Below are 25,238 nucleotides of genomic sequence, written 5' to 3' on the forward strand. Positions count from 1 at the left end.
GCCATACCGTCACCAGCGCATGGCGCGTTGGGGTTCCCAACACCAACAGGATTAACATTTGTGTACCGAGATCATTTATGCGCAGTAACAAGTATACCTCGAGAAGGGAGAATGAAGCTTCCAGTGGCAAACAACGCGCCAGAGGAATGGATTCTCAACCCAAAATTCCCAGAACAAACAATCACAATCGGAGCTACGATATCAGATGACACAAGAGTGAGAATGAAAAAATTGCTCACAGCGTATATGTCAGTCTTCGCGTGGCAACATTCTGATATGACTGGGGTTCCGCGAGACCTGGCGCAGCACTCTCTCAACACATTCAAGTCCGTGGAGCCAATTGCTCAAAAGAAAAGAGTCATGGGAGACGAGAAGACAAAGGCCATGAATGAGCAAGTAAAAGATCTACTGCGCGCGAATATCATTCGCCCAATACGATACCAAACATGGGTAGCCAATCCTGTGATGGTAAAGAAGAGCAATGGGTCATGGAGAATGTTCATTGATTTCAAGGACCTCAACAAAGCGTGTCCAAAAGATTGTTACCCCCTCCCAAACATTGACATGAAGGTGGACTTTGTGGCGCCATTTAAGCTCAAATGTTTCTTGGATGCCTATAAGGGCTATCACCAAATTCAAATGGCACCACAGGATGAAGACAAGACTGCTTTCAGAACTGACAAGGGTGTTTTCTGTTACATAAAAATGCCCTTTGGTTTGAAGAATGCAGGAGCAACTTACCAAAGACTCATGGATGCAATTTTTAACGAGCAGATTGGAAAAAACTTAGAAGTCTACGTTGATGATTTGGTGATTAAAAGCAGGGAGGAAAAACAAATGCTCAAAGACATCGAAGAAACCCTTCGGTGCCTAAAGGAAGTAAACATGAAGCTCAACCCGAGTAAATGCACATTCGGCATGGAAGAAGGGAAATTTCTTGGCGTAAATGCACCAAGGATGGTTTCAAGGTGAACCCAGAGAAGGTGGAGGCTATCCTTGGCATGCCCTCACCATCCACCATGAAGGAAGTTCAAAAGTTGAATGGTAGATTGGTATCAATGAACAGGTTCCTAGCAAACCATGCAAGCAAATCTACCCCATTCATTAACACATTGAGAAATTGCTTAAAGAAAAGCCAATTCAAGTGGACGCCTGAGGCCGAGCAAGCTTTCAGTGAGATAAAAGAATGTCTGATAAATCTGCCTGCGCTCACAGCTCCATTACCTGGTGAAACTTTAACTTTGTACCTGTCAGCAGGAGAGCGCGCCATTGGCGCAGTATTATTGGTGGATCGCAAGGGAATCCAAACACCAATTTATTATGTAAGTCGGGTGCTGACAAATCCTGAGACGCGCTACACCATCATAGAAAAGTTAGTTTTATCACTAACGCATGCGTCGCGCAAGCTTCACAGATATTTCAATGGTCATCCTATTGAAGTCCTGACTGATTACAACATCCAGCAAGTCTTGCGATGTCCCGCGCTCTTAGGAAGGCTGACAAAATGGGCGCTTGAATTAGGGGAGCACACGATCACCTATAAGCCTCGTCCAGCAATCAAGGGACAAGTCTTAGCTGATTTCATCGCAGAAATCCCTGAAGGAAAAGTCGAAGAGGCTCAGCGCGAAGTAGACTCTCCGCAAGCCAATGATGAAAAAAACGTTTGGAGATTATTCACTGATGGAGCTTCAAACAACGAAGGGTCCGGCGCAGGCCTCAAACTGGTGGATCCAGAAAATCATGAGTATACTTATGCAATCAGGTTGGATTTCAAGAGCACCAACAATGAAGCTGAGTATGAAGCCCTGCTGGCTGGTTTGCGCATCGCGCACAAGTTCGGAGTTAAAAAGCTAGAGGCTCATGTAGATTCATACCTGGTAGCAGCACAAGTCAACGGCCTTTATGATGCCAAGGAGAACACCATGCCTCTGTATCTAGAGCAGGCGAAGAGACTCACCAAACAATTTGACTTTTTCAGAATCATACACATTCCGCGCAGTGAAAATAGACTTGACTCATTTTAAGGGCTTGAATTCCTTTCCCCGAGTTAGAGGGGTTTTCCGAAGGTCTTCCTCAAGAGCCACTTGGTTCTCAAAAAGACTGTTACCCCCGGCCAGAGTAGAAGTAGGCAAACGGATGTTTCTGGGGGGAACTACGGGAGACGGAGACAGGTGGTTAGGCGATATTCTAACTTCTGGCTCATCGCAATTCCATTTCTTAAAGTGCAAGTCCAGTTTTCTCTTTTTTTTGAAAGTGAAAGTCAGGTTAGCCCCTTCTTTCAATTCCAAAGATGCTCTCAAATTGCTGTTAAAGATTATTTTACCCTAAGGCTTCTCGCGGTCAGGCAAGCGTGGCGGAGCGTAGCATGTATCCAGCCATCCGAACTACTTACTGAAGGGCAAGCACCAATGAATTACTCACTTCATTCACAGCGCTCTGCCGACGCGCTAAGTAAGATGGCATCAACCAGCTTCGATCATTTTGGCAAAGATGTCAGGGTGGAAGTAATGAGCAACCCGTCAGTGGGAGCGAAGTCTGTTCTTGTAATTCATACAATACCTTCATCATGGACGACTCCAATAATGGAATTCTTGAAGGAGGGAAAGGTACCAGACGATCGCGCACAGGCGAGGAAGGTAAGACACAAGTCGCAGAACTACGAAATGCTCGATGGTACGTTATACCGACGCTCTTATCTTGGACCGCTCATGAAATGCCTAGACGCTGAGGAAGCAAGCTATGTGATTAGAGAGATACACGAAGGAATCTGTGGAATACATGCTGGCCCGCGCATGGTGATCGCCAAGGCAATGAACGCAGGTTACTACTGGCCAGGCATGTACTTGGACGCGTTAAAAGAGATCCAAAAATGCAAAGCGTGTCAGAGCTATGCGCCAAATACCATGCGGCCAAAGAACAACTTGATTCCGGTGACCTCTGCATGGCCTTTCCACAAGTGGGCAATCGATATTGTGGGTCCCTTACCACAAGCGCCAGGGCGAGTAATGTTCTTGGTAGTGGCAGTAGACTATTTCACAAAATGGGTTGAAGCCAAGCCACTGGCAAAAATCACAGCCGAGGCAATGAAGCAATTTATTTGGAGCCACATCATATGCCGTTTTGGCCAGCCCATGGATATCGTGAGCGACAATGGCAAACAATTCACTGACAGGAAGATATCCAATTGGTTCAAGGAATTGCACATCAAGCAGGTTTTCACTTCAGTATACCACCCTCAAGGGAATGGCCAAGTGGAACGCGAACCAAAGCTTGCTGAATGGGCTGAAGAAAAGGTTAGAGGGAGAGTCCCATGCATGGGTCGAGGAGTTACCCAATGTCCCGTGGGCGCACAGGACATTAAGCAAAACCAGCAATGGCGAGTCCTCATTCAGCCTAACCTATGGAATGGAGGCTATGATTCCAGCAGAGATTGGATGCCCATCCTATAGAGTGCTCATGATGAGTAAGACTGATAACGAGCAAGAAAGGAGGTTGGATCTCAATTTACTTGAGGGACGCAGAGAGGCGGCTATCATCAGTGAAGCCAAATACAAGAAAAAGCTAGAAAAATACTACAATCAGCGCGTGAAAGAATGCCACTTCAAGAAGAATGATTTTGTCCTTCGAAACAATGAAGCTAGTCGCGCAAAAACCCCCAGGAAAGATGTCTCCCAACTGGGAGGGACCTTATCAAGTCTCGGAAGAATTGGGAAAAGGCGCATACGCTTTAAAAGATTTAAAAGGAAAGAAGATCCCGCACACATGGAACGCAGCACAACTTAGAAAATGTTTCATGTAAAAGTTGTCAATTTTGTAATCAAGGCTTTTTAAGCCATTATGAATAATGATATGCTCTATTTTCTTTCTTAATATGTGTTCTATTACCTTTTGCATACATGTTTCACACTTCCTTTTATTAATTTTGAACAATATGACAACATTGTATTGACATCAAACTAAAAATAAAACGAAGTAAAACATACATGCGCGAGCTTCAAGCTCAGACGCGTTAACGAGTTTTATGTGACAATCGTCAATTTCAGGTTAACACCGTTAACTCAACTCCGTCAATTCAAACTTAAGATCACTGAATCTATAACGCACACTTCATTACATTTAAACTAGGGTTTAAATGACGCTTAACACTCACTACATGTGTAGTCTTTCGGGATTTGCACCGAAACGCAAACGAGTTGACGCAAACGATTGGTGAATAAACGAAAAACGTCAAAACAGTAATTATGTGATAACTATGTGTTAGACTTATGTGTTATGTGATAACATGGTTATAAACGTAAACTCAAGATGTAAACAAGTTAGTTTAAGCAAGGAAAAGTAATACTTAGAAGTGGAGGGGCCAAAGTGTAACATAGTATTATATAAATAATAACAATAAACAAACCCTAACACACTTTTTCTTTTCTTTTCCTCCTACCCCGGTCGGAAACCCACCCTCCATCACCCTTGGCTGCCGTCACCTATACACACACATACAACTAGGATTTCAAGCTTTTGATTGAAGAATTAGGTGCTAGGAAGGTATAATCGATTATCCTATGCATCCTTTATACTTGATTTTGATGTTTGTTGGGTTAATTATAAACCCTAGCTGCCGATTTTTATATGGTTTTGTGTTCATATGATTTTGTTTGATTGGATGATGTATTGATGATGATTTGATAACTAGATTGAATATTGTTACATGTTAATTGCTTGTGTCTTTGATTTGAGTTCAAACAAAAACCCTAATCATGTATGTAAGGTGTAATTGATGTGCATGGATAGTGATTATGGAGTCTAGAGTATTATATGAATGCATGATGGTCCATAGATAGTTGATATGTTGAGTTTGGATGCAAACAGTTTCTGGACAGATTGTGTTATTGATGTTTAATTGACTGTAACAAGGTGTAAATGTAAAAACTGGTTGAGATTATTGATACTACAGTAAACTAGGTTGAGTCTAGTTTCTAAAGAATATAAACTTGTAATTTTTGGACAAGTAAAGGTTAACTTTTATGATTTTACAAAAACGTTGTGCAAAGCTGAGCAGTTAGACCTGCTGTTAGGTTGTTTTGTAAATGTTATATCTCATGAACTACGAGACCAATTGGGTTGGTTCCACTTCTGGAAGTTGACACATTGAGTTAGGAACCTAACCCAAGTGGTCTTGCATTTATTGGATATTTCGTTTAACAGGAATTACAAATAAAATTCTGTTGCGCATGAATTTGATTGTTATGAGTTTGCTGTAATGATTTGATGATTGTGAGAAAACTATGTGGAATAAAAATATAATAAAATATGTTCTGGAAACCTAAGACATATATGCTTCTGTGATGATTTTTGGTAAATTAATTGAGATGCTATGATCGGTGGAATAGTACAATCTTTCAAGTAGAATTTCTGTCTCGGTGAAACTAGCTGCTGAGTTTTGTGAAAATGCATGAAACATGATACTCGCTAATTTATTATCGTGTTTTGACCAAATTGCCCTTGAGGGGAATGATTGCAAGTTAATTGTCGTGTTTTGACCAAATTGCCCTTGCGGGGAATAATAGCAAATTGATTGTAATGATTTGACCAAATTGCCCTCGTGGGGATTAGTTGCTAGTTAATTGTTATGTGTTGACCAAATTGCCCTTACAGGGAGTAATTGCTAGTGATGTACTTTATGAATACGTGACACGTAAATAATTGCTTACACATGTAACGTATCACAAATACACTTGTTAAAGTCACACACGATTCACAAACGAAACACGAAACATGTTACGTGCATAGGTATTATGTGCCGAGTCTAGAGACTCGATAATATTCCGACACTTAGAAAAATCTCTTTGTTGTTTTAGAACGCTAGAGAGAGTTTTTCTGTGACACGCATCTTGGTGATTTAATTTGGGAATTTCTTCGCAAACAGTGAGTTTCGCTTTCCCCTTTTAACTTTTTAAACGCTTTTCTCTTGGGGGAGATAACATACTCCGAACGCATTTAAGATTTTGTTAATATAGATTATATATCACTTGTAAAGACTAAGTGGCAGACGCGTAAACTAAAGTCCTTCATAACATCGAACCGGTTAATATTTGGATAATAGCGAGTCACTGTTGAGTAGTACTACTGGTTTTGACAAACCCCACCAAACGCTAAACTCGACTGGATGTCGAGCGGGTGTAATCTTGGCTAAACACATACCATGGTCTGGACGACCTGGTGGCAAGGCAAATTGATAAACAGTCAGCTTCGGTGTCGAACACTTAGTGATACTTGTTTTATAGGCTAGCTACCTATAGATATATAATTGACATAACACTATCTGGTAACGCAAAACGCTGTAAAGCAAAACGCTGTAACGCAAAACGCTTAAAGCAAAACGCTGAACGCAAACGCTAAACATTTATTTTTATATAAACTTGTGAACTCACCAACCTTGTGTTGACACTTTTAGTATGTTATTCTCAGGTAGCCGAGGCGGGCGCACGGTTTAGGAACATGCATTGCTTGAAAACCCTTTTGTTATGCAAACTTACTTTTAACAGTTATCATTGGTTTTAAGTCGTCCTACGTGACGCAACTTTTGGTTAAAGGTTTTTACGCTTCCGCATTTAATTACTCGTAAACGTTTTCATGGTTTTGAAACTTTGTTTTATGGTTTGGTTATAACTAATGATTCCGATCCTGTTAGTTCACACCCTCTGACGGTAAAACTCCGTTAGTTAATTTTGAGGGTGTGACATTTTAACTCTAAAACGTCAGGGCCTTAGCCCAATAATATGAGCCTTAGCTCAAATTACTCATAGCATCCATCCTACGTATTGCGCAGCTGGACCATAAAAATACCTAAGCACAACTAAGGCAAGCATATGCCAAAGCATAGTTGTTAAGGTCTCAGGTCGGGGCCGTGCATGGGATTATAATGGATATAGGCAGAGTAACACATACTGACACGTAAAGGCTAAAAAACTCATTCATAATTCCCTATAATAAATGCACGATAACGTTGCGCAAAAGAGGAATAATGAAATGCCAAGGCACGTGTCAGCATATTCAGAATATCGCAAAATAACTTGAAATATGACAACTGTTAAGGATTAAGTAAAAATAATTTCCTTACAACCTTGTTCAAGTTTCAATGTGTAAGCATACCTTATATTCAACAAGCACACGCATGCAATATAAAGAGATGAATTGGGAATGCGCAAGATGTGAATAAGGGAAACACAAAATTTCATTCCAAAATACAGAAGTTTACAAATTTACAAATGATGAGGTAAAAACTACAAACACAACTAAAAAAAAAGGGCTTTTCAAGTCTCTATGTTAATGTCAGCCTCTTCATCTTCCTCATCATTATTTCCTCCCTCAGCATCTGGCGCAGCCCGCTCCTTGTCATCTCCAAATTTACCATAATCAAGCTGTTCGTCTTGAATATAGTCGTCTTCTGTCATGATAGCGTCAGGAGTAGGTCCTTTGGCCACTCCAGAGCCGCTGGCAGAGGTAGCGTTGCCCTCGCCATCATCATTGCCACCAGTCCCTTCACATTCATCAAGTAATTTCTTTAAAGCGCCAAGATCGGGCTGGTCAGCAAGCGCGGCTATCTGCAAGTCACAAGGAACAGTATAAGTACAAAAGATTATGAAAATAAGTCAAGTAAACTCATTAAGGTTAAAATACCTGCTCAAGGATGAGAATTGGAGTATTCAAGTACTTCTCCCCCACCTCAGCCATGTCAGCGCAGACAGCGTCAAGCTGATAAGGGTAGTCGGATGGATTCTTCTTTAGCATGCCATATTCATAACCATCCTTAAACCCCTCAGCCCGACCCACCAAGCGCGACGCCGCATTACAGTCCATCACAAGGGTCTGGAACTCGTCTGAATATTTCATGGCATAAGTGCAACGAGTCACACCCTGTGAAATCAGCCAATGACGATCCTGCGCAAGAGAAGAGACAGACGTCTCAAAAGCAGGAATCTGAGAGTTTAACAACTCAACAGTTTCTTTGGCTTGCTTCAGCTCTTCCTTTTCGGACGCCGCCGCCGCCAAGGCCTCTTTCTTCTCTGCTTGCGCAGCAACAAGCTCTTCTTTCAGGCGCGCAACCTCACTTTCCAACAAAGATTTTTCAGTATTAACCTGCGCAATAGTTCGGTCACGCGCCTCCACTGCCAACTCCAGGTCACGCGCTTGATGCGCGTGCTTTGCCGCATCTGCCTCTGCCACTTGCAGTTTCTCCCGCGCAGCTTGCAGCTCAAGCCCGCGCTTTACAAAAGCAGCGTTGGAACTTGCCCGGTTCTCGCTAAGTTCTGCTTGGAGTTTCTCAGCTTTCTCTCGGGCATCAGAAAGATTCCAAGCAGAAATCTTAGCCTCTTGCTTGGCCTCCACAAGGGCATCACGTACCTTTATATAATCATTGCGAAGCTCTTGGGAGGCAGCAAAAAACGCAGACCCAGCAAAAAGGTGGTCATTAAGCAAATCCAAGCGAGCGCGGTCCTTTTGAAACCTCCTTTCAGCTGGAGGAACAGAGTGAGCCCAAAACTCTTCACATACGCCCAAGAATTGGAATGAGCTCTCTTCAGTGATACTCCAGTTCGGGCGGTATATGTGATCGGCTCCCTACAAGCACAAAGCAACGCAAAGAAACGTTTTAGTTATCTAAACACTAATTTGGAAGTCTGCGCAGCGGAGCAAAATAAAGTTATACCTGAGGAGAACTGGCAGAAAGATTAGCGCCAGCTGATGAGCTCCTACCCGCCCCATGAGAAAAAGGATGTGCCACGAAATCGCGCGGCGCTATAGGGCTTACGCGGCCACCATCAGAATTTTCAAAATCAACCTCCTCATCATCCTCTATAACAGGTCTCTTCTCCTGCGACTTGGAAGAATAAAAAATAGTCTCACGAGGAGGGCTGCGCGCAGGAGGAGGTGAGGGAGGTCTTGACGCCGTTAGAGCAGCGCGAAAAATAGTCTCCTGCTCCTTAGTGATCCCAATGAGGGGAGATTCAGTACTTGTTGGAGCAGGAGCAGAACTAATGGCGCCAGCGCTAGCAGTATCACCAGCAGCTTGTGTGCCAGCTATAATTCCTATGAAAAAACCAGCAAGGAGAAATGATTCATGACTTGAACTAAAGGAAAAAATCAGACAATCAAAGCTCAATATATACCTTGGCGCACCGCAATCCGCGAATTAAGCATCGCCATGAAGTCCATTTTTCCCCTTTTTGAGGGCAAAACAGAGGACTTCAAAACAATTTTCGGCATAGCCTTGGCACCTTGCTGCGCCTGAGGTTGAGCCACCAATGTTGCCGGCTCTACAAACATTTGAGTGAACAAAGCTTCATTAATAACTCCATTGGAATCACATTCATAAAACCACAAAATATAAACAAAGTATACCTGTTGGAGAAGACGAAACAGCAGGCGCAGCACCGCTTCCCTTGTCCGCCGCGCGCAGAGACGAGGTAGCAACACCATACCTCGTGTGGACTGGAGGACTGCCCACAACTTGAGGCAAAGAAGACAAGGAAAACTTGGAAGTAAAACCCTTGGTTTTCTCAGGTTCCTTCACTTGAGTAGGAGGAAGATTTTGGGCAACAGAGGCATCATCTTTTTTCTGTTTTTTACTGGCCCCTGCGCCAGTTTTGCCTTTAGCCTTGCACTTGAGTTTTTGCGCTTCAGCTTCTTCCTCCTCCCCTTCCTCTTCCACAGGCTCCAACTCATAATTAGCGAGCGCATCTACAATACGCGCAACATAAATGTTAAAACCAAATTTGGTATTCTAAGGGCCTAAACACAAATACAAGGGCTTACCAGGCGCATCGCTGTCAAAGCAAAATTCTAAGTCGACAGGGATGAACATATCATCGAAGCGATCAGGGAAAGCAACTTCCCCAGCGTTCAGGGCGACAGAGCCACCTTCTGTATGCTCGTCATAGGCGGCGTGGATGTATTCCTTGCTTTCTGCATAAAACAAGACAAGTGATATCAGCAAAACGAATTATACTCACGCAAAATTAATGCAATGAACAAACAACCCACCTGAGCCATCAACATGGATGACAGGCTCAGTCTCGCTGTCAGTCCACCTTTTGCTCATACCAACCCCCACCAACGCTTCCTCGCAAATATTCTTGGCGGGGGATGGTTCAGCAGTTAATTTTTTAACCCACGCGCCAGATGGATTTTTAAGAACGTCATCATCCGCGGGCGCGGAAGTAATCGGCGCATGGTCATACGAATGGGAATAACACCAGCCTTGATATAAAAGAATTTTTCAGCCAAGTCATGAAGGCTTTTGAAGGTAACAGTGCAGCACTTAACATTCTGACTGCGCGGTGTGAATGAGAACCAAGAATCTTGGATTTTCGGTTTATAAAAATATTGAAAGCGCCGAGGGGTGGGTTCCTCGCGCTGAGCTTTGCACATGAACTCAAAATGAGTCATGCGCACTAATCCACAGGGATGGACTTGAGATATATGAATCCCGTAAAATTGGAGGAGCGCACCTATAAACCTCGTCATCGGAAGACGAAGATTACAGTGGGTGAAAAAGTGAGAATATAAAGAGATATAGCCGGCGGGAGGATCCGTCGCCGGTCGCCCGGGAGCAGACAACCATACTCAGGGAGAAAACCCTGAGAGGCGACGAGATTATCAAAATCAGGTTGTTTCAACTTGCAGGGAATCTCATCCCATCTCTTCACCGCCTTGTTCTTCCCTCCCTCCTCCGACGAGGCCTCGGCAACCCGAGTACCCTTGCCGGTTTTCTTCAAAGTAGACATAACCACTGATTTTACACGGCCTTTACTAGGGGAAATTGTGGTGTCTGGGTTATCAGACATACAATTGCGAATCGAACAATATGGTTACTTTAAGCACGAAATTCAGGGACAAAGACGAAAGCACTTAATCGGAATGTAAATGATAGGCAAAAGCTCTGAAAATGACAGTGGAGATGAAGAAAAAACCGTTCAAAAGGTTTGGTTTTATAGGCCCAGGAGAGAGAGAGAGAAACAAGTAATAATCAGATCTACGCTCACGCGCCCCCACTCGCAGGCGTAGGTCAACATAAGCGCGACACGTGTTCCTGACACTGTATGAGGAGACGTGAAAAGCCACTGTAGCACCTCGAGCACACGAAAGGTCTGACACATAACGTCTCCATCTCTGATGCATGTCAACACCAACCAACCACGTGCATTGACGATTCGTTTTAACCAAAGGGATGGAATTTCGCGCAACGCGCGTACAAGAAAAGAAAAAGAAAAAACAAGCCCTATTGAAAAAGCAAACTATTAAGTCTAATATCTATCTTACCTCGCTCGCGCGAGACAAGACACACATTAGACTGGGGGGGGGGGGCTTGAAAGGGTATGCACCCGCCTTAACATCGAGCGGGGCGGGTCAACCCACAAGATATAGACAAGAGGCTTGAAATCAGGATGTCATGAAGACACAAAGCCAAAACCTATGCGCAAGCGCATGAAACATCTGCGCGTGGCGCATATCACATATGCACACAACACACACATTTAGTGTGAGAATAAAGAGAAGACCTTGCGCATCCCCGGGATAGGCGCATAAAGGCCGCGCGTAAGCGACACACAACAAATGAGACAATAGTCTAATCCAAATCAGGATAAGGACAACCATGATTGTACTCATCAGACAACCTTCCAGAATGTATCTTTTAAGGAATAAAGAATGTGCTGATGTTGACAGCTGCCAATGAAGGGTGGACAACTCAGCAAAGCCCATGTGCCACCACGTGATGGCACATGGGTCAGGTGAAATACCTTGGTCAGAGAATAATCAATGAAAAAGCACCAGGTGTCCTAAGTACACGTGGCGCGAAGCAATAGGAGGAGGCCAAAAAGGCCCTAATTGGGTCTGAGCTCAATCATTGGAAACCCTAATACTATAAATACCACACCACCTCAACAGTTGGAAGCAAAAAAAAAAGAGGAAAGTATATATTCTAAGTCCTTTACTCATTTTCACATCCTTATTATCTTCTCCTATAATATCTGATTCTCACACCGGAGGGTTACCCCGAAGAGGACCCCTCTGTCCCTTTCTGAGGGGTAAGCTCACGGTGCTGTTTGTTTTGTAGGTGGAAGAACTCGTATCCCGGAAAACCATCGGTGATATAGCACACTCGTACCCGAGGAACGTTGATCGTATACAAGTAAGTCGATACACGCTTCTTCAAAATGCTTAGGAAAGAAAAATAAAATATCATGAAATAATGAATTTGAGCTTGAGCCTTGAAGTATTGAACGAGGGTGTTTGTTAACCACTTATTAATGAATTTGAAACGAAAGGTTTTGGCCCATAATAATGAGTTTTAGTATAAATCCAATAAAAAGCCTCGTATGCCCAGCCCACTAAGCTATTGGGTTTTTACTAAATTTCTTTACATATCTCACCAAAACGTTTTAAATATTAAATGGACACTGAAACAATTTGGCTGTATCATGAAGCAAAAGGTACATGCTTCATGTTCAAGTAACACATAAGATTTTATATATATTAATAAATGTTTTTAAAATCTTAATGGTTATTAAACCGACCGTCACGATCTAAACAAGTTGACTATGTGATAATAACTTAAAAACAAACAATGAAACTGTTTTATTTATTTTTGTGTGATTCACAATGTCATAAAAATATTAAACCTTAAATAAACAAAATTTCAAGTTCTTAATAAAATTTGATCAAATCAAGAAAAAAAAGGAATCCAATAACAATATAGAGGCAGGTAAGCGGGCAACAAGCTGTGGCGCCACCCCATTTTGAATGACAAAACTGATCCTACTGAAAACAAAGTTATAGTTCTTCGATGTCGTTGAGACACTGTGCACAACTGGATGAACTCCTTTTGAAAACGTAACAGCATCAAGGGCAAATGACCCAAATATACCAAAAGTAAAAGAAATGAAGGCGTGTTGATTCTCAACACACGCCTTCTCGTGCTTAACAAAATATGAAGTCTGAATTGGTAAATGTATCATTAAATAAGATTCTTGAATAAAAAATAAAATTTTGGAATATGGTCCGACCACCCAATCTGTTCATAATTGGTTCAACGGGTTCTTCTAACTAATTCGGTCCGGTTTTAAAAACATTTATTTAGTTATCAGTGAATCTTTGTAAACTCGTATTTACAACGAGCTATGTTAACCGTAGCCCTAGGAACATCTAATTGATCATGGCACATTTAGTTTGACTAGACCACGTACCCCTTTACATATAAACCACTTGTTATTTATTATGTTTTTTAAATTGTAAGTATTCAACTGGCTGTCTTATGTGCTAGGCCCCCCTACATTTGTATTCATGCACAAGTCGTTAATTTCCTTGTTTTATTTAATATGCAAATTTGGTCCACAAAAAAAATGAAATGCAAAAAAAATAAAATCAATCGTGACGGCTTAGTTTTTTAAGCATTTTCTTTCTTGTCTATGATATGTATTTGATATTTTTTTTGGAAGTTGTAAGATTGATGGTCTGATGGGTTAATAACGGGTCACATTTGATTGAATTAAAATCATTAATTAATTTGGGTCGAAAGTGCTAGGTTCGGTTTGACTAACAAACACATTTATAAAAAAGGCTTTTTAGTAGATAAGTTACATATATAATTAAAACTAGTTAGTTATTCGTGTAGCACACGGGATAGAATAAGTAATTTTTTTTTTAAAATAATAACATAATGTGAAATACAAAAAAAATATGTATCACATATATAAAGATATATTATACGGTAAAAAAATTACACATTACGCAATTTGGAAACAAAAAGTTGTTAGAAAATTTATAAATTATAAATTATTTCTTGGTTATTTTCTATATCAAAACTTAGTTGTAAATGACTACTTTTTTAAACTAACCCGTGGACCAAAACTCATTCTAATCTAAACTGTTTTGACATGAACAATGTTTGAAACTTTAACCGGTTAAAGAAACCCACCCGTTTCGTATTGGTTACTTATAAAAATCTAATATTAATAACTAATGCAATATATTTTATATTAAACAAATTAACATATTTATGATGGTATTAATTTTTTTAAATTAGAATGAAATTATTAAAAATTCAAAATGAAATATTAAAAATAGAAATGTAATTAATATGAGAGAGATGAGGGAAAATTTTATAAAAATCAACATTGTAATGCAATGTGACATTTTAAGAGCTTTATTTATTAAATAGTATAGATAATCTATAGGTAGTATGTACACATAATTTGATATTTCAACAGACAATTTAAAAAAATGTGATTTTGATTAAACAATATGTTTAATGATTCTCTTTTCAAACAGCTTTTTATCACTAAGTTGCCACCTTTTACCTATTAAAATTTTTCATATTTCGTTAATTTTATAGTTTTATTTGTTAAATTCAAGTTTTTAGAAAACTAAAAATTTGTTTACATGATCATTATATCTCACTTTAAACTTATTTATAATAAAAAAATTACAATATATTACATGTTTGTCTAAAAACTACTAATTTATTTATAATATATATCATTTACAACATTTAAATTTGTTTCCTATTGAATTTTTTAAAGTGAAAAATAAATAAATAATGCTCGAAATCGCTCGATGTTCAATCGAAAAATGCTCGATTCGATTTTGGCTCGTTTCGGTTTTCGCTTGGTTCGAATTTCAGCCGCTCGGTTCGGTTCGGTTGTAAACGAGCCAAGCAACGAGCAACCCTTTGCTCGGTTCGGCTCGGCTCGTGAACAGCCCTAGTTAAAATAGAAACTTTCTTTTGTTGAGACCGGCTCGGGCCGGTTCAACCGGGATTCGGTCCCCCGACCGGTCCGGTTATGTGCAGTTTGCTCGCTCCCAGTGAACCGGCCGATCCGAATCGGTTCAACCGGTCCGACCGGAAACCCGGACCGGTTGAACCGGTTTTCTATGAAAATAATTATTTTTTTTTCTAAAAACATTTTTTCGGCCTTTCCCGTCATTTTTTTCCTCGAAATTGTTTAGCCAGTTCGACCGGTTGAACCGGTGACCCGGTAGCAAGTCCGATTCGACGTCCGATCCGATTATGAAAACATTAGGTGATATAGATAAAAACAATATTACTCTTAGATGGTTTTGAAAAATTTACAAAGTTACTCCCAAAATCATTTAACTATTATTTGGATAGTTATTTTAAATATCTTGTCGTTGTCATGAACGTGTATCGTTTCTTGTTCTCTTTGCAAACCTATATTATTAATTAATATGATGATGCAACATCTTTTATTTTATATTCTTAGGATGATTAGTGACATCATTAAGACATCAATAATTCTAGATGTTTTATTTTTCTTGGATGATTCATATCCACTTATTGATTGACACGAATTGTATCGACGTACAGGTGTATAATAAACCGGCTTGAGTTAAAACCGCTTTTGATTTACGTCAACAAAAGTCAAAACCCGTTTGTATGTGAAGCTGGTTCCGGTTAATTAAAGTACCATGTTTGACCAGTTTCACATAAGGTTAGAACTCAGTTTCAACTTTCAACTTTCGAACCTTTGATCGATTCAGGTTAAAACTTAAACACGTACATGTTTATTTGCTTGTCAAATTTGTTTATGATCGGTTCAGGTTTTCGGTTACTAACTAAAACCGGTTTTTGTTACCCCTCCATACTTGATCTTTGACCACCCACAATAAGATTATTTTTATCATAGAAATAAAAATAACAATAAAATTATTATAGTAACGTATTAAAAAGTAAAATTGTATATGAACATCTGTTTCATGATTACATAATGTTTAACACATCTATAAGCAAATTAACAAACGGATCTCTTGATCACAACAACCAAAAACAACAAACAAATTTACTAACATCTTTCTTGTACAACAACAAATTAACCAAACCCTAATCCATTTCTAAATAATTATGAGAACGCCCAAAACCATTTGAAAGTGCATGAACCGTTGGATTAAACGCCAATCTTCCCAATATACCTTGCTTGTATGGCAAGAAAGTTTGCTTCTTCATATCAATCGAAACCGCCCGGTTCACAGTATAATGCAACTCGTGAGCCGACACCCGCGGCACTGATCTTCTCTTCGAAGACCCCGATCCGGATCCAGATCCGGACCGGTGACGTAAGCTCGAGTTTCTTAAATCCTCATCATGTTTTCTAAAAATGGATGAATATTTCTTGAAAGGGTCTTTAGCCATAGCTCTACCATCTGAAGCACTCCTGAATAAGAAAAGGTCCTTAAAGCTCCATTTTTTCGACCCGAAAACTGAAAGAGTAGTACTTGATGAAGCCTCTTGTGATGCTGCTGTTGTTGTTGTTGCTGCTGATTTTAATTCCGAGCCTCTAAAGGGTGGAAGCGAACGTGTTCTTCTACTTCTTGAAGACGATAAACCCGAATTCGGGGTTCTTTCTCTCCCTCTTTCTCTAACTTTGTTCGCGGCAGAAGATGGTGGTGTTATTGGTGGTTGTTCATGTTGTTTGATGACGCCACCGTGGAATATATCTTCGGCGGAGACAGACGAGTCACGATGGAGTTCACTGCTCACATCAAAAGCGAAATCACGGTCATATACATTACTAACTGATTTAGGGACACCGGGTTTTTCTTCCCATGCGAAGGGGACGGCGGCAAGGCAGTAGTTAGTCCGGTGCGTGTCATCGGATTCGGATATAAGGAGTTCTTCAAATTGAGAGTATAAGTCAGGGATTCTTGTGGGACTGGTGGGTGCACTGAAGTGGTAGTCTCCCATGAACCTTGGAGTAGATGGTGCGGACGCGTATGCGGATGCGGTGAAGTCGAAATCGTTGGGATGTACGGGTGAAGCAACCTCCATGTTGTTGTTGTTGTTGTTCTTGTTCTAATGAGTTAAGAACATACGTACACTAGGTCGTTTGTTATATTATATATGAAGAATGGTGTGGGGTAGGGTAGGTGGGATTAATATATATAGTATTGTGTCAGTCGTATGTATGATAGTTAGTCTAAGTTGCCGTCTATGAGTGTCTTCTGGAACAACGTTTGGCATGTCTTATGGGCAGCCTTTGTGTTGATAAATCTTTGTCGGGGTATGAATATTGAATACTCTTGGTGTTAAGTCGTTGATAACTGCTAAATTAATGGAAGAAATTGCATTGTCTGAATATTATTTCTATTAATTTCTAGTGGTTGCAATCATATATACGTGAACCAAATGGCAACTTATAAGTATATTCTTAATTTGTGGATTCAAAGTTTAGTAATATTGATTTCACGTGTTTTTACTTTTTAGGGTAAGGGTGCTTAACTAGTGTTATTATGATTTACATCTTTATGTAATTAGTTAACAAGGTACTCCCTCCGTCTCATTATAAGTGTCATAGTTTGATTTTTCAAGTATTTCTTTTTTAACTTTGACCGACAATATTTTTGTTAGTGTTATATAATACTTGATGTAAAATATTTACGGTCAAGGTTGCTAAAGAAAGACTTGAATAGTCAAACTAGGACACTGATAATGGGACGGAGGGAGTATTTATTAGCAATATCCTGTCTTTTGATGATTAGCAAGATATCTGCGGTAGGGGTGAGCAATAACCGAAAACCAACGAAACCGAACCGATATAACCGAAAACCGAATTAATCGGAATTAACCGAACCAAACTCTTTATTTTTTAATATTTTCAAGTTTTTTTCCATCTATTTCATGTATTATATGTATTAATAGTTTAATATTGTCATTTTCATGTATTTACATCTCCATTTCATGTACTAATATCTCAATTTCATATATTTATACATTCATTTCATGTAGTTATGTATTCATTTCATGTATTTAAACATTTATTTCATCTATTTTTAAGCAAAATTTTAGCCCAAATTTGATACTGGTTATTAACCGAAATTAACCAAACCGAACGTGCACACCCCTAATTAGCGGGATTGTGTGTTCTGTAAACAAGTTTTCATGATACTATACTACTATCGTGACAAATCAAATCGACACATCTAAACAAAATAGGCACCGATGTTGGTATTATCGGGACAAGTATCGGTATACGATCAATCAATGCAAAATAAGTGTCGGTATCCTTTACAAAATAGGTACCGACATCGGTATTACCATATTCAACGCCATTTTTTATGGTTTGTATTATATAAAACTCCGTTGCATGCACTTACTGATTACAAAATAAATTTCAAAACATCTAAACCCGTTTTATGTATTTTATATGTGTAAATTGGTGTAATTTCTATTAATTACTTGTGGTCGGACCACAATAATGACTTGTCGCACAGACATTTTTTTTAACGGCCAACTAAGTAACGCCGGGTACTCCGTACGCGGCCCCCAATGGCTAAAGGTAGCCCGAGCCGGTCACTAGTCCGGACGGACGGAGCCCCTAGCGGTCCACCTGTTGAGGGATTCACCGGATAAAACCCGACCCCCACGCCCGCCAAATAGCACGACAGCGAGCAGCCGGTAAAACCGGGTGAGATCAGGACTCGAACCCTGACAATCCCTCATATCTCCCAAATTAGATAAAGTCGCATAGACATGTTGATTTCAATCTAGAATACTTGTATAATATAATTTACGGAGTAATTTATATTTTTTAAACTTAAATTTAATATTTCTTATTTCATTTTCAGTATTCAATATTTAATAAGCAAGAAGAACGTTTTTTCTAGTGTCATGATTTATTTAATTTTCCGATTTGCCGGCTTCTAATTATTCAAGATTAGACGACAAGAAAAATGAGTTAATATAATTGTTAGGAACCAATTACAATACTACCATAATATTAGTACAATTACATAGTTTAATTATACATGGCTACACACCCCTTCAGTAAATCAATAACGAAAACTCAAATAGTTATTAATTTGTTATTACTAACTTTCTATACAATCATTTAAATTCTCCTCAATTTTTCCAGCAACGGACTTGCTATACACATGCCATCTCCGATTTACTTCCACATCATTTTTCAACGGCCATTTTCAAATTTTAGTCGGTCGTTTGAGTATATCAATCGTTTGTTCAAAGAAGTTAAATCATGGCCCCTACTTTTCAAACATATGTTGTTGGCCGTCAAATCATCATAGCCTCTACTTTTAAAGCGATCATTTAAGGATTCGTCGAACGATCGCTTTAGTTCGGAGTGACGTATTTTAGTTTAGGGTTGGGTTAGCATGAGAACAGCAGTCCCCTCCTTCAAAATAAAAGGAAAATAATCTATAAGTTTAAAATCATCTCAAAATCGTAAGTGTTTTATAATAGTTTAGTACTTTATTCTTTGCGTGTTTTTTAATTTTTCAAGTTTTGAGTAACTTTTGTAGAGAGATTGAAACATGGCGTATGTGGCTTTTTTTTTCTTTTTGCTGTATTTTTATTTATATTCTTTTAATTTTATTGTTTAGTGATTTTCATACTTTTTAAACCCTAAGATCTTTATAATATAGCTTGTTTTGTCATATGAACCTTAGGATCCATACAACGTCTCATTTTTTTCTATTAATTATTTAGCAACAAAGGATTAGTTTGTCAAACAAGTTTAAGTCGTGATTTCAAGACACTTTTTGTTACTATTGGAAAAAAGTTAAGTGAATTTCACTAACTTTTAACATAAAAAATTGTATCTATATATGAGTTATGTAGATAATTATTTCCGGGTTGTCCTTTACCATGTGAACGCTTCGCATTAAACCCCACATCCAAAACCAAACTAAAATGAATGAGATATCGTCATTTGAAGTTATGTTTATGAAACAACCAAAGCCGTGAAAAGTTTAAAGAAAATGAATTAAAGCTGACATCTTTTGTCACGTGTATAGGATGACAAAATTTGGAGTGGTTTATAAAGAAAAACACTTCATGCATATTGTTTCCCTCAGAAGAATACACATGTGGCATCCTAACACATGCGCACGTGTGGCATGGACGCAATGTGTCCCTTTGTCATCTTAAACACTCAATACCGATTCGACCGCCACTGATAGGACTCATTGTTGATGTTGCTAATGAAGATGGTTAAATACCATTGCTCAAAACTGAGCTCCCACTGCTCGTGGGTCACACCTCCTCATCCGTGAATATAAATGGCAGTAGGCATGAGTTACATCGACTAATATTCCAAATTAAGTTCCATTCATGCCTCAAGTTTTTTTAGACCGATGAACTCACTTTCTAACCCTACTCCTAAATCTATATATTTATCTATCATGAAACTAAAACCTATAAATAGTTGTAAAACAACACCATTTAACATACAATGATACCGTTAGGCTACAAGTCCTTTAGTCCATGTCAGCTAAACATAAATTATGATGCAATCAACTTAATTCCAATTTTAATTCTTGAATTTTGAACCAAACGGGCGCGCTATATCCTTTTCTTTTTCTCCTTTTTTCCTTTCTTTCACATATCAGAGAAGATTATATATCATTTTTTCATAAATATTTTTGTCTCTATAATTAGGCTATTATTGTCAATTTGAGCACGAGGCTATATATAATATAAACTTTTATAAAAATATAATAGACGGGTAACAAGTGATGCAACTAGATGCATTTATATAACAAAAATAGGTTCAACTATTGCTTTTAATAAGGCCTAAAGTCACAACTTTAATGGACAATAAACTAATAGAATAAAATAACTTTGGATACCTCTACTCTTTGGCATGTTTGTTCTTTTAGTCTTATCACTTACGGTACCACTAATACAATAGGTAGGATGTTACTAATACATAAATTAATAATATCAAATGCATAGTTTCATAATATGATAAATGTTTACAACTGATACATAAAAAAATAATATTATTAGGACAATTTGAAAATTCTTAAAAGCTTTAAATCTTCTCTCTAGACAACCGAAAAATACTTGTGTAAAAAACGCAGTTTGGCCTAGTGCAGTGTAGTATAAAAGGAATAACGATATTACACAAGAAACAATTACAATCAACCACAACGATCTCCAAACACGATGCATGATGATTATAACTAAAGACACTTCACATCTACTACTTAAGTTCATAATCGCATAAGCGTGTTATCTTTATGAATTATGAGCATTTTGATCTTCATAATAGAGTTACTAATTTACAATACCTTTAAACATGTATATGCAATTAGTGATTAAAATCTTTTGTTGGTATACGGAATTTAAGGTTGCTTTATATTGAAATGTTTCTTATTCGTATTAAAAATAGATTTAACTTTCCCTCAAGACTTCATTTATAGGGAGACTCCTTCGCAATTTTTTATTAAAACACTAATAGTCTAATTCGGACACCCACTGATTATACTCCAAAATTCATATCATTTTACATTATAGTCCATAAAACAAAATATAAATAAAATAGTAAACTGTGGTTTTCATTCATGTGATTTGTCCAAATATACGGTTTTAGTCCAATAGTTTTAAATTTGCGATTTTCATCCATGTGATTTTATTTCACCAGCAATTAAACCCAAATTCATTAACCCCGTTAAGTTTGATCGTTAAGCCCATCAGCGTATCCTTCACATGAGTGACAGTTTCGTCCTTTTCCCCCCAAATACAACCCATGTGAGGGGGCTTGCTAATTACGACTGGGTTTATTTGGAAAGAAAAATGACAAAAATGACGTGAGGAGCACTCTGATAGGTTTAAGTGTTTAACGACCAAACTTAACGGGGTTAATGAATTTGGGTTTAATTGCTGGTGAAATGAAACCACATGGATGGAAATCGCAAATCTAAAACTATTGAACTAAAACCGCATATTTGGACAAATCACATGGATAAAAATCGCGTTCACTCTAAATAAAAAGATTACCAATATAGACTACCTTCATACTACTATGCCATAAGTCCTTTGATTCCTAAATTTGTTAATAAACTTCAACGAACAAACTTTCTAGAAATTTAAATTGACTTCCTACAAGAATATTATAAATCAAACAATGTTGTCATTCAATCCAAATTTAAATCCTGTGAGCAGTCTAAATTTCTAAAAGCGTCAAAAATAATAAGTGCTCAATTATCAAAACTGTTAATAAATTTTATAAAAATATACATTAATAATTCATGTTTATTTTTAACCAAAATTATTGTATACCATCTTTATAAAATGCTTTGTCTTAATAAACTTGCAGATATTACCAACTAAATATCTAATTAATCCAACCAAATTGTGTTAATTTCTTAACATAACTAATTTAGTTAAAACCTTTATACACATTTCTTAATATGTAGTTCATAATATATCTATATTGTTTCACTTTCATATAATATATAGTCTCTCTGTTTGGGCTTCTTGGCTGCCCGGGGCCAACCATGAGATATCTCCAATATAACTTTCGCAAAACAGGCTGGTCGAGTCAGGTGACCGATGGATCGAATATGATACGGGCCAGCTTCAATATTTATTTAAGCAGCGCATATAAAGTATCCAGCAGGTGACTCCAAGAATATTACATGAGTGGCTAATGGGAGAAGTTGACAATCAGATACTCTGCAAAATGTCGATGCCGTTATTTAAATAATGTGGAGATTTCAAAGAGCATAGGAAATGACACTGCAACAAAAACAAACCAGCTATATGCTATCTGTACGAGTGTACTATAGCGCATGTATGTATATATATTGATAGGTACGTAGATGCACCTGCACACACACACAAATTAATACATGTAAAGATGACGCGTCCAGCTAAAATGACCCGAATGCCAAATTTAATGTTAATGGTTGTTTCACTTTACCTTGTCGGTTTTTCTGTTGCAAGCAAGGATAACCAGATAAGCATCCTAAACAAATTGATCAAATCGAGAAGATCAGGGAATTCACCACATGCAGAATCATGGACACAACAAGATGTTGTAAATATATCTCCAGTTTATACTGTACCTCAACAAGGATCAATGGAGGCCGACAGGATTGATAAGCTGCCAGGTCAACCGGAAGCGGACTTTGAGCATTATTCAGGATATGTAACAGTCGATTCAGATGCTGGAAGAGCATTGTTTTATTATTTTGCTGAATCACCGAATAACTCTTCAACCAAACCGCTAGTCCTCTGGCTCAATGGAGGTAATATTATACGTGTTATAGTGTTCAAACAGCATTTAGCATGATCAAAGAACTAACGAGGCTATTTCTACAGGACCGGGATGCTCATCTTTTGGATATGGAGCCATGGAAGAACTTGGACCCTTTCGGGTCAACAGCGATGGGAAAACGCTCTACCGCAATGACTGTGCATGGAATAATGGTAATAACATAAATGCATTTCATTAGTCCATTGTTAGAATAGACATTAAAAAAAAGGCTAAATTGTGATGAACTGACAGTGGCTAATGTAATATTCTTGGAGTCACCGGCTGGAGTTGGGTTCTCGTATTCAAACAGATCTTCCGACTACACAACAGGCGACAAACGGACAGCTAAAGACTCCTACACGTTCCTCGTGAACTGGTTAGATAGATTCCCTCAATACAAAACTCGAGATTTTTTTATTACTGGTGAAAGCTATGCAGGCCACTATGTACCTCAGCTCGCTTCTCTCATTCTCGCAGAGAACAAGAAAACAAAACAAACTGTTATTAATCTCAAAGGAATAGCAGTAAGTAAAAACTACCTGTATCGTTATGACATAACCACATACACTCTCGAAGCTGTAAGCACTAAAGCACTATCTGAATGTGTAGATTGGGAATGCTTGGATAGATGACGCTACCTCTATCGAAGGGGAATATGACTATGCATGGACACATGCCCTAATCTCTGATGAGACACATGCAGGAATCACTAACTATTGTGATTTCGAATCTGGAAATACCTCGGATAGATGTGAGAAGTATGAAAGACAAGCAGGCGATGAAGTTGGTGAAATCAACATGTACAACATATATGCTCCATTATGTCCTGACGATGCACAAAAACCTAGATCCCAGGGATCCGTAAGCCTCTTATCGATGTTTATAACAAAAATTATTGCAAGAACAAAAGGAACAAACTTAAATCGTTCAACTGTTTCTATCAATGGTTAATATTTTATAAAACTTTTACTCCTAACATATAAATGTCTATTGCGCGCATAAAATCATTAAACTGATTTGTTAATATATATTCATTTATCATTTTTAAACGTTTATCTACACATGTGTAGAAAATATAGCATACGCATGATTTGCACATCTATAAATGAATGAATTTTGTTTATAATTTTTAGAATATTAGAAGAGATGAATAAACATTGCATTAAAACCATTTTTCTATATTTCAAATTTGATTTTAACATGATTATGTAGGTCAAGACTTTCGATCCTTGTTCGGATGACTATGTAGACACCTATTTGAACAGAGCAGACGTGCAAGAAGCTCTTCATGCCCGAAATACCTCATGGTCACATTGCGGGTACCTCTATTTACTAAATTCACATACTAGTACTATAAACACAAGGTTTCACATGATTGTTAGAAGTAATTAAGGGGTTAACTAATCATTATCCTGTTGTGTGTAGTGGTATTGGATGGACAGATAGCCCAACAACCATTTTGCCTACTATCAATCAGCTGGTTGAAGATGGTATTGTTGTCTGGATATACAGGTGAAATGGTGAATCATATATTAATTAGTCCTAATGAACCTGTGTAGATGAAAAGAAATATAAAATTGACTCTTAACGAATCTACAGTGGGGACATCGATGGAGTCGTCCCAATAACATCCTCAAGGTACTCTATAAACAAGTTGAAGATTCCAGTAGAGGTTGGTTGGCGACCGTGGTACTATAACCAAGAGGTACACGGCAAATACTAACCAACGTGTTAACAACATATATTATGAAAATAAAATTAACAAAACTGATGTAACAAATATGATAGGTTGGAGGATATGTGGTAGGCTACAGAGGATCAATGGTACTGGCCACAGTAAGAGGCGCGGGCCATACAGTCCCAAGCTACCAACCAGAAAGAGCACTAGTCATGATCTCATCATTTCTTCAAGGGGAACTTCCTCCATCTTCAATAGAATAATTTGGACACAAACAATAAACTAATTAAACTTCAATATTATATAATAAATAATGGCTTGATATAAACGCACTTCAAGTTCATGAGATGAAGAGGGTACCGGTGGAAAGATATGTGTTCAGAAGCTTGTTGCCTGAGATGCAGATTTTTTAACAGCTCAACTTCTTGTAACGAAAATCTCCTCCATTCATGTAACAAACTAGATAAACAATAAACATATACATATGAAAATTA

The 25,238-nt window shown here is 38.4% G+C and overlaps 2 protein-coding genes across 2 annotated transcripts; one reads left to right on the forward strand and one right to left on the reverse strand.

The window, feature by feature from the left end:
- Positions 1-15,892: 15,892 nt before the first annotated feature.
- LOC143580486 (uncharacterized) lies at positions 15,893-16,837 on the reverse strand. Its single transcript, XM_077063491.1, has one exon. It carries the CDS (start codon positions 16,835-16,837, stop codon positions 15,893-15,895), a length of 945 nt encoding a protein of 314 aa, XP_076919606.1.
- Positions 16,838-22,642: 5,805 nt separating this feature from the next.
- Positions 22,643-25,041, forward strand: LOC143580494 (serine carboxypeptidase 1-like). The gene is made up of 8 exons (XM_077063496.1): positions 22,643-23,058; positions 23,132-23,239; positions 23,319-23,590; positions 23,676-23,927; positions 24,279-24,385; positions 24,492-24,578; positions 24,666-24,771; positions 24,855-25,041. Exons 1-8 carry the CDS (start codon positions 22,668-22,670, stop codon positions 25,005-25,007), a joined length of 1,476 nt encoding a protein of 491 aa, XP_076919611.1. The 5' UTR covers positions 22,643-22,667; the 3' UTR covers positions 25,008-25,041.
- The last annotated feature ends 197 nt before the right edge of the window (positions 25,042-25,238 follow it).

The sequence above is a fragment of the Bidens hawaiensis genome, unplaced genomic scaffold, assembly GCF_021521415.1.
Source record: "Bidens hawaiensis isolate Kalapana, Puna unplaced genomic scaffold, B.hawaiensis_p1.1 tig00030502_1, whole genome shotgun sequence".
Classification (NCBI taxonomy): Eukaryota; Viridiplantae; Streptophyta; class Magnoliopsida; order Asterales; family Asteraceae; genus Bidens; species Bidens hawaiensis.

Coding starts and splice junctions, on each gene's coding strand:
- LOC143580494 (XM_077063496.1), top strand. CDS start 22,668: ATGACGCGTCCAGCTAAAATGACCCGAATGCCAAATTTAATGTTAATG. Junction 23,240..23,318: donor TGACTGTGCATGGAATAATG/GTAATAACATAA, acceptor ATGAACTGACAG/TGGCTAATGTAATATTCTTG. Junction 24,579..24,665: donor ATTGTTGTCTGGATATACAG/GTGAAATGGTGA, acceptor ACGAATCTACAG/TGGGGACATCGATGGAGTCG.
- LOC143580486 (XM_077063491.1), bottom strand. CDS start 16,837: ATGGAGGTTGCTTCACCCGTACATCCCAACGATTTCGACTTCACCGCA.